The sequence below is a fragment of the Myotis davidii genome, unplaced genomic scaffold (assembly GCF_000327345.1).
Source record: "Myotis davidii unplaced genomic scaffold, ASM32734v1 scaffold189, whole genome shotgun sequence".
Classification (NCBI taxonomy): Eukaryota; Metazoa; Chordata; class Mammalia; order Chiroptera; family Vespertilionidae; genus Myotis; species Myotis davidii.
The window spans coordinates 879,673-890,431 of record NW_006383017.1 but is presented as its reverse complement, the minus strand read 5'-3'; the positions used below and the strand labels follow the sequence as shown (position 1 = coordinate 890,431).

Genomic DNA, 10,759 nt, shown 5'->3' with positions numbered 1-10,759 from the left:
CCGGGCGGAGGGCCCCCCCTCCCCCCCCAAGTGCACAAAGTTTTGTGCACCGGGCCTCTAGTCATATATAAGAATAAACTCAAAATCTATTAAAGACTTAATGTTAAACTTAAAACCATAAAAATCCAAGAAGAAAACAGGCAGTAAAATCTCGGACATTTCTCATAGCAATATTTTTTCTGCTATATCTCCTTGGGTAAGGGAAACAAAATAAAAATTAATAAATGGTACTACATCAAACTAAAAAGTTTTTGTGCACCAAAGGAAACTATTAACAAAATGAAAAGATAACCCACTGAATGAGAGAACATATTCACCAATACATCTAATAGGGGTTTAATATCTAAAATTTGTAAAGAACTTATCAAAATCAACACTAAAAACCAAATTTTAAACATGGACAAAGAGCTTGAATAGACACTTCTCCAAAGAAGACATACCGATGGCCAATAGACATATGAAAAGATTCTCAACATCACTAGTCGTCAGAGAACTACAAATTAAAACCACAATGAGGTATCATTACACACCTGTCAGATGGCTATCATCAATCAACAAACAAGTGTTAATGAGAATGTGGAATAAAGGGAACCCTTATGCACTGTTGGTGTAATGCAAATTGGTGCAGCCACTGTGGAAAGGAATATGGAGTTACCTCAAAAGTTTTAAAATAAAACTGCCTTGTGATATACTTGTTCCACTTCTGAGAATTTATCTGAAGAACCCCAAAACACTAATTCAAAAGAATATATACACCCCTATCTTCATTGCAATGTTATTTACAATAGCCAAGATTTGGACACAGCCAAGTGGATAAAAAAAAAAACAACTACGGTACATTTACACAATGGAATACTACTAGGCTGTTAAAAAAAAAAAAGGAAACCTTATATTTTGTGACAGCATGGATGGAACTAGAGGGCATTATGCTAAGTGAAATAAGCCAGTCAGAAAAAGACAAGTATATGATTTCACTAATATGTGGAATCTAATGAACAAAATGAAAACTAACAAGCACAAGAGAGAAAGACTCATAGATAGAGGCAGGCTCACAGCTGTCCGAAGGGTGGGGTCTTGCGGACGGTGGAGGGATTGAGCAAAAAATAGAAAGTCATAGACACAGACAACAGTTTGTTAATTGCTAGGGGGAATGGAGTTGGGGAAGGTGTTGGCCAGTGTATGGGGGGATAAGTGGTGATGGCAGGAGACTTGACTTGGTGTGGTGAACCTAATACAGTGGTACATGATGTGTTGTGGAATTGTGCACCTGAAACCTGTGTAATTTTGTTAACCAGTGTCACCCCAATAAACTCACTTAAACATAGAAAAGAAGGCTATGTTGACTTAAAAAATAATTACACTACAAATATTCAAATTAAATGTTTTCTCCTTTGGAAATTGCTAATTGTAGAAAATTAGCAGTTGGTATATGTAGGCAAGGTTCCTCAAAATAAGGGGGAAATTAACTATACTCTAATAAAAAGATAGCCTTTCAGGAAGCATCAATTCTACTATAGAGCAGCCTGAGACAGGTTTGGAGATTTTAGCCTGCGGTGTTATCTCTGAGACCTAAAGGAAGCAGAACATAAAAATGAGCTCCTATCAATTTGAAGGAAACCTAATCTTTGTGATCATGGCTATTCTCTAAATCTATTAAAGATGTTCAAATTCAGTGTCCTTGGTATCACTGCAGGTTGACCTGAATAGTGAGCAATAAACTTGTGTATTATAATTCTGGTTTGAAGATATGTGCTTAGAAAGTGAAACCGACAGTCAGTGTTTTGTGTCTGTCTCTAAGCAGACTAACAGCCTATATAAAATGACAGGTGCATTTTCAGGGAAAGAAACCCATAATGTTTTCTTATTTAGTATGTGACAGTATGTCCCAAGATAACACAAACCTAAGGGGCTGGAACAAGCATGGTTATTAAAGGCTAGCAGTTATTCAGTTCATACAAATTGAATTCTTTTCATAGGCTGGAAGACTGGAAATCTAGTATAAAGTACTGAAATAAATTAGCATATTGAGTGAATTTATACATTCAAGCTTGTGAGCACTTTGAATTTAAGGAAGAAATTTTATTGCTTCTTGAGAGAAAAAAAGGCAATTCTTAAATTCTGTGTTTGATCTCCCTGTTGGAAAGATTCTATATGATAAATTATATCATTTTGATGATTATCCAAAGACATGGTTATTATCTTGATGGAAATCTTTCTCTCTTCTTTTCTCTTTCTTTTTTCAGAATTACTGATTTAGGGAATATCAAAAGAAGATTGTACTTATCAACGGTTCATAAAGAACTGTCATCAACCCCTCTCCATGCAAAAATTCCACTTTTCATGATCAAGCGCAAAATTGTAAGTGTCACATGAACATTGCTTAAAATATTAAATTCAATTCAGCAAATATTAATTATGTGCTTAGTCTGTGTATAAGGCACTTTGTTAAGTGCTATAGTAGTATAAAGGTGAATAAAAATCATACTCTTTATTTTTCTCACATGAAAATGCTTAAAATCTACTAGGTAGAAGAATATAATTATTTAAATATCATAAATACCATCAAAACTGTAATGGGAAGCACAGTAGAAAGGGAAGGTGCTATTGATACTGTGAAAGGCAGAGAAATCTGTCAGATTTCAGGATGAGGAAAGATTGCATGAAAGAGATTGCATGATTGCATTTAGCATGGACTTTGAAGGATTGTAGGATTTCAGCAGGTAGAGATGGGAAGCCAGTCATTCCAAGCAGAAGGAACAATTTCAGGGCTGGAAATTAGTACATATTTGAGAACAGAGAATGACTGATCATTATTTCCATATTTTTAAAAAATAGTTTTAGGAAAAAATCAGTCTTATAACAGCCTGATATAGGTTGAAGATTTTATGCCTGTTATGTAACCTCTGAGAGCTAAAGCAGCATATAATGTATGCATGGATAAGCAATAGATTATAGATTAAAAGACTTGGGCTTGTTATGACTGACTAGTCTCTCAAACTTCAGTCATTTTAATACCCCTCTCATGACTACCATGTTTGTGTACTACCTGTTCTAATATGTACTTAATTATTTCCTTTAAATCTATTCACTTCAGGGGGGTGGGTAGACTTAAATAAATTTATTTTTTAAAGACAACTTTAAGCACCTATCCTAAATGCATAGATACAAATGTAAGGAATCAAGGCTCATGAAAAATTGGGTAAATATAACACCAACAAAGGAAATTAATAAAGCTTTAATAACTGATCCTAAATAAAAGTGATCTATGAACTCTCAAAGAATTCAGAATATTCATCTTAAAGACATGTAGTGAATGAACTTCAAGATAGCATAGACAGAAAACTAAATGAAATTAAGAAAACAATGTATGAACAAAATGAGAATTTCAACAAAGAAATAGAAACCTCAAAGAACATCAAACAGAAATCATGCAGCTGAAAAATACAGTAACTGAACTGAAGCATTCAGTAGAGAGCTTCAAAAGCTGATTGAACCATGCAGAAGAAAAAGATCAGTGACCTGGAAGATAGGATAATTGAAATTATTCAGTCTGAGGAGTAAATAGGAAAAGAATGAAAAAGAGTCAAGAAAGCTTTTAGGAGTTATGGGACACAATGAAAGAATATTTGTGTTATGGGAATTCCAGAAGGAGAAGAGAAAGATAAAAGGACAGAGACAACGTATTAAAGCAATAATGCCTGAAAACTTTCTAAATTTGGGGCGAGAAATAAACATCCAGTTCCACGTGGCTCCAAGGATCCCAAATAGGTTGAACCTGAATAGAGCCTCACAGAAACACTTCATAATTAAATTGTCAGAAGTCAACAAAAGAATTTTGAAAACTGCAAGAGAAAAGAGAAAAGTTACATGCCAGAGACCCCTCATAAGACTCAAAAGTTTTCTCAACAGGAGTTTTTCATTCCAGAAGAGAATGTGATGACATATTCAAAATACTGAAAGAAAAGAAAACTGTCAAGTAAGAATACTTTACCCGGAAAAGCTGCCTTTCAAAACTGAAAGAGGGATAAAGACTTTTCTAAACAAACAAAAGCTGAGGGAATTCATTACTATGAGACCCACCTTACAAAAAATGCTAACGGGAGTTCTTTGAGTGAAAATAAAGGACACCAATTAACATCATAAAATCATAAGAAGGCAGTAAAAAACTCACTGGTAAGGGTAAATACATAGAGTTGGATTCTGTATAGGGTAATGGTGGTGTGTAATTCCTTTACAACTCTAGTTAAAGTTCAAACACAAATGTAGTAAAAACAACCATCACTAAATAATCTGTTATTAGTTACACAATATAAAAATATATAAATTATAACATTAATAACCTAAAATGTAAGGGAAGGAGAAGTAAAAGTGTAAAGCTTAGGTATTCTACTGAAGTTATTAGTTTTAAAAAGTGTGCTATAATTTTAAGATGTTTTATGTAAGCCTCATGGTAACCACAAAAGAAAAACCTGTAGTAATCACACAAAAGAGCATAATATAGAAGTTAAAGTATACCAATACCCCAAGACATCAAAACACAAAGACAGCAGGCCCTGGCCGGTGTGGCTCCGTGGGTTGGAGTATCATCCCATACAACGAAAGGTTCGATCCCCAGTCAGGGCACACACCAAGGTTGTAGGTTCCATGCTCAGCTCTGGTCAGGGCATGTGCAGGAGGCAACCTGTTAACGTTTTTCTCTCACAACGATGTTTTTCTTCTTTCCCTCTCCTCCCAACCTCTCTCTCTAAAGTCGATAAAAGCATATCCTTGGGTGAGAATTAAAGATGTCCATACTACCAAAAAGCCACCTATAGGCCCAATGCAGTCCCTATCAAGATTCCAGTGGCAATTTTTTACAGAAATAGGAAAAACAACCCTAACATTTATGTGGAATCACAAAAAACCCTGAATAGTCAAAGCAATCCTAAGAAAGAACAACTAAGCGGAAGCCATCATACTTCCTGGTTGCAAGCTATACTATAAAGCTATAGTAATCAAGACAGTATGGTACTGACATAAAAAAGACAGATAGATCAATAGAACATAATTGAGAGCCCATCATACAAGTCAACTAATATTTGACAAAGAAACCAAGAATACTCGGGGAGGGGGAGGGGAGGGGTCTCTTCAATAAATGGTGTTGGGAAAATTGGATAATTCACATGTAAAAGAATGAAACTGGACCCCTATCTTACACAACTCACAAAAATTAACTTGAAACAGGTTAAAGACTTAAATATAAGACATGAAACTCCTAGAAGAAAAGATAGGAGAAAAGCCCCTTGACATGGGGCTTGGCAGTGATTTTTTTGAATATGACACCTAAAGCATAAGCAACAAAATAAAAAAGCTTAAGCACAGCAAAGAAACAAATCAAAGTGAAAAGACAATGTATAGAATAGGAAAAAAATATTTCCAACATATATTTGACAAGGAGTTAATATCCAAAATATATAAAGAACCCATACACCTCAGTAGCAAAAAGTGAAACAAATAACCCAATGTAAAAATAGCCAAAATGCCTTTACAGACATTTTTCAAAGAAGACATATGAAAAGCCAACAGGGATATGAAAAGGTGCTCAACGTCACTAGTCACTGGGGAAATGTAACTCAAAACCACAATGAGATATCACCTTAAGCCTGTTAGGATGGCCATCATCAAAAAGATAAAAAGAGAGCAAATGCTAGTGAGGATGTAGAAACAAGGGAACTCTTTTACACTGTTGGTGGGATTGTAAACTGATACAGCCACTATGGAGAATCCTCAAGAAAATTAAAAATAGAACTACCATATGATCCAGCAGTGTCACTTCTGGGAATGTATACAAAGGAAAGGAAAATACTAACTTAAAAGATACTTACATTCCCATGTTCATAACAGCATTATTTACAATAGCCAAGATATGGAAACTAAGTGTTCATCAACAGATGAATGGATAAAGATGTTGTGTGTGTCATACACACACACACACACACACACACACAATGGAATATTATTCAGCTGTTAAAAATGAGGGAATCCTGCCTAGCCGGCATGGCGCAATGGTTGAACGTCGACCTATGACCCAGGAGGTCACGGTTCGATTCCTGGTCAGGGCACATGCCCGGGTTGTGGGCTCCATCCCCAGTGTGAGCTGTGCAGAACTATAGATATTTTGATGGTAAACTTTGGAATGCAGAATTTTAAAAGCATTTTAGCTAACACTTATAAGTCAGAAGTTATCAATGTTAAGTCTGCAGAGCAAGCAGTCAGCTGGAGCTAAAGGGCAACTGTACACTTTTAACAGAGCTTTAAGAAATGCAGGTACATCAGCTCCTTCCTGCTTCACTCATTTAATTTATATGCCTGGGCCCTCTAGGCATATAGTTTGTAACCCTGATTTAGAGTATAATTGCCAAATGGTCCACTTTGCCTTGGTTCTTTAGCTAAAATCTTTACATAGCCAGAGGCAGCAAATAAAGTTAATATTCTTATAGCCACACCAATATAAATATTTATTTATAGTCCACTTACTATTCCAGTTACTATTAAATGTTCAACCTTGCTAATAAAAATTTTTCTTTTTCATGTTATTCTTAATTATGAAGGATTAACTCTACCATTTAAATTACAACAATTTATACTTTTAGCTTTGGTTTTCAATGTGAAGAATAGTTATAAAAATTAATGATCATCAGATTAAACAATGGATGTAGCCACTTAGTCAAGACTCACTGAAATCAATCTTACTACCTCTTTAAAATAATTTCAATTTGTTAGTGATAGTATCTGATGAACATCCATGTCTTGCCACCAAAGTAAGTATTCATATTCAGTAAATTTAATTCCATTTGAATAGAAAGTTCAAGGTATGATATATCGTTGGGAATGAATCATTCATAGAAGATATAACAATGGTATGATAGATTACAATGCCAAAATCTTTTAGTAACCTTTACCACTCAAATACCCAGTGTTTGTCATTTAAATAGATAAAACTGCTCTTTAGGAGTTCCACTTTCTTGAATTACAATTCTGATGGAATATTTTATATCTTTTATTACAAACTGAAAGTGTGGTATAATGTTTTTAAAAATTCCCCTCAAACATCATTTTTTTCCGTAGAGCCAGTGATTTGGACATTTTTTAAAACAGTATTTAATTTATTAAGGGTTATTAAATGAAAAGGTAATGGAGGAGTTAGATTAATTTAGATACAATGTCATTTAGGTGTACATTTTTAAAATCCTGCCCTGGCTGGGTAACTCAGTTGGTTAAGTTGATTAAAGTGTCATTCCCATACACCAAGGTTTCAGGTTCAATCTTTAGTCTAGAGTAGACTCTAGGCTCTATCAATGAATGCATAAATGAATGGAACAAAAATCTCTCTCTCTCTCTCTCCCTTGGAAGTTTCAACGATATGAACAGCTATAATTCAACAAAGCATTCCCTGGCTCAATGCACAAACATGTCTGAGAGATCTGTGCATTGAAACATCTAAAGGTGGGCACGTGAGAGCAAACAGGGGAGGTAAGAAGGGAGAAAAACTGAGATGAGCCACAGATGCAGCCCTCCGCCTGGAGCTCACTGCGGGGCTCAGCCTGGAGAGGGGAGGAATTAGGTTGTGGCTAGCACTCCCTTCAGCAGGGAGGAGCAGAGAGATACAGTGAGCAGTCCTGCAGGAGTGGACAGTATCAGCTCTAGCTAACTCCAGTGACCCGGGCAGGGACTAAGCACAGAGGTGCAGCCATGGTTGTCTGACAATCAGCATTCCAAACAGATAAACAAAGCCACAGAGCCTGGTCGCCTCCCCTCACCCTTCCTGTCCTGTTGCAGAACACATTATCTGCAAATCCAAGAACTGGTACTTTAGAAACACTTTTTCCCTGAGAGAAGGGAGCACTCTGCGACTAATCCCAGGTTAGGTGGAGGCACATGGTGGGGACTCCATGAAGGTCTGAGGTTGCTATTGCTGGGAGGGCAAAGCAACAAAGGAGGTGGCTGGGTTCCCCAAGTTCACCCCACCCCAGCACATTGAGGCTGCATTAGTGACATATGGCTCTGGGGGACATCACTGGGATTTCACAATTTGGAGCCCCATTGCCCATTGCATTCCTCTACGGGGAGTTCTCCTAGGCAAATGGATCACACAGGAGGTGCCCACCTTCCTAGGGAACACAGGCCATTTTCCACCTCCCTGCGGAGATCTGAAAAGCCAGAGAAGGGCAAGAGAGCCAAAAAACAAACAAACAAAAACCTTGTGATGCAACACTACCTGCTGGTCCCAGCATTTTTCAGGAATGAGTATATATGCTGGTTAGGGTGTGTCTGAAGAGCTAGGAGTAACTGGGGAGTAGTTGGAAGATTAATGAAGCTAAAAGGATAGAAGAACCTGCCAATGTGTGCTGCAAACTCCAAAGAGCAATAGAGCATACCTTCTCCCAATGCCACTCAGCCCCACAGCCTCAAAACATGGCTGGAGAAGCACATGTGACTTCCTAAGTAAACTAGCTCTAGTGTTGAAGAGGAAGTAAGGTCTCAGAGAAAAGACAGGTGTCAGTTAAGGTCAGGTGTGTAGGACCCTTAGAACAATACAGAGGCATAAGTACTTTTCAGCAGTAAGGATTTCAGAGGGCACAGTGAAAGGGTGAGTTGAGGATTAGCAAGAGAAAGATGGGGCTGCTCTTTCAGGAGGAGATAGCTTATTTGATTTGGATGGGAGTTAGAAAATAGGAATTAATTGCTGAACAGGTATAATGACAATATTCCCACCAGGAATTTGCCTTTCCTTGGTTCAGCCAAGAGCTGCTGCTGGCAGTCCCAACCTCCCCTCCTCAGCTCCCCTCTCTTCATATAAGACTTGTCATGACTTGCTTCTCCTGGGGAAATTGTTTTTAATACAGTAGTAATAGATAATTGCTTCTCCATGTGGACATAAAATTACTATTTCAATCTCTGCTTGCACCATTTAATAAACATAATATGATGGTGATAGAGATTAATAAAGTCATTATAAGCAGATTTTCTTTTGAGAAATTAAAACTAACATGTGAAAATTTATTTTGAAAGGCATAATAAACATCTTAAAACTTTGTTCTTTATTATCATTTTAGGAGCATGAAAACAGATAGCTAGATTATGAAATTGTGGTTTCTTGTTTGTTGCTTGCTTTTAGAAAGGCAATGATGGCTAGAGCTGGACCTGTTAGGACTCAGGCTCTTTCTATCCTAGCAGAATGAATTCAGTTATCTTCAGAGCTTTTGTATAGTAATGGCTTGAGAAATCAAAGCAGTGCTGGGACAACCAAGAGCATGCATTTGAGTGTATGTGTGTGTGAGTGCCCACCTCATTCCCCTGCGGGGTGTTCTCCTAGGCCCAGGGTGAATGAGTCACACAGGTGTGTGTGTGTGTGTGTGTGTGTGTTCACAAAATGTGTCATCCTTTTATTGGTATAATAAAGCCACATTGCCAAAATATGAGTCAGTGAAAAACAGAAATTCATGCTTTGAATCATTCTTTTACACTTTGCCAGTCAATTATTTCATGCAAAATTATATTCTGGAAGTAAGTAACATAACTTCACTTATTAATAAAATAAATAAATAAACAGCACTGTCTTTTATCTATCACATTGCTGTCTTTCTGGTGCAAGCATCTTAAGGACCCATGATTATGAATATTTAGATTAAGAGCTCTTCCCTACTGGACTAGAGTTACACATAAAAATAAAGTGATAACAGACCAAGAAAAAGTTAAAAGCAGGTGTTTTAAGAATGTATGATATCACCAAAAATAATGAAAATAATATTTTATATTTTATAATATTATTTTTTAAATAATATTTCATATAATGCACCTGTTGCTAGTAGAAAGTTTATGCTCTTTACAAAACTTCAGAAAATATACCACAGCACTTGTATTAGTAATGAGTTCTTTGTTAAAGCTTATGAAAATTAGAACCTTTATAAATATCAGCTAAGAAAACCAAGATGGCGGCATAGGTAAACACCGGAGTTTGCTGCCTCAAACAACCACTTCAAAAATACAACTAAAAGACGGAATGGACATCACCCAGAACCACAGGAAGGCTAGCTGAGTGGAAATCCTACAACTAAAAGGAAAGAGAAAAGCATACTGAGACTCAGAGGAGGCACAGTACGGAAGTAAAATACAAAGGTGCATAGATGCATGCGGAGTGGGCTGGCGGCTGAGGGCTCGGTTGTCATTTTCAACCGGGAGGGAGTCTCTGGCTCTGAGCTCCAGTTCCAGGCGAGTCTCTAGGGACCCAGACTCATACAGGAAAAGTGGGACTGTCTGGCATTGGTCGGAACTCGAGGGCAGCTTTCTCTCCAAGGGGCTTACAGCTTTCTCTCTGAGGGGCTTAACGAGACACTGAGAAGCAGAGCCTCTGAGGGCAGGACTGAGAGCAGCCATAACTGCTAGTCCCGCCTTGTTTGTCCCTTGGGACCTGCCCCACCCAAGCCCTGCAGGGAGGCTTTTGCTGGATAGCCTCAGGCAAAGGCTAGATTAGCACCTCCCTAGAGATCCAGGAACCAGGAAACCCAGAGGTCAGAGTGGGACCAGCCAGTTTGCAGCTCCGTGGAACCATAAAAGACACACTCAGGGGGAAGACTCAGTGAGCACCAAAGCCCCATCGAAGCAAGTCTACCCCCAGAGGGGTGTCTTCAGCACAGAAGTTCTCCCACTGCAGGCAGACACAGCTGATTCTCACAGGCAATTGGCCTGGAGGTCAATTCCTCACAGTGATAGCTACAAC

The 10,759-nt window shown here is 37.7% G+C and overlaps 1 protein-coding gene across 1 annotated transcript in view; it reads left to right on the top strand.

Moving 5' to 3' along the window:
* LOC102767578 (chromosome unknown open reading frame, human C3orf67) overlaps positions 1-10,759 on the top strand; it is a 217,528-nt gene that overhangs the window by 80,789 nt on the left and 125,980 nt on the right. The window contains exon 4 of the mRNA XM_015558251.1: positions 2,244-2,358. Within this exon, the coding sequence (XP_015413737.1) occupies positions 2,341-2,358 (18 nt within the window). The 5' untranslated portion in view covers positions 2,244-2,340. The remainder of the gene's footprint in view (positions 1-2,243; positions 2,359-10,759) is intronic.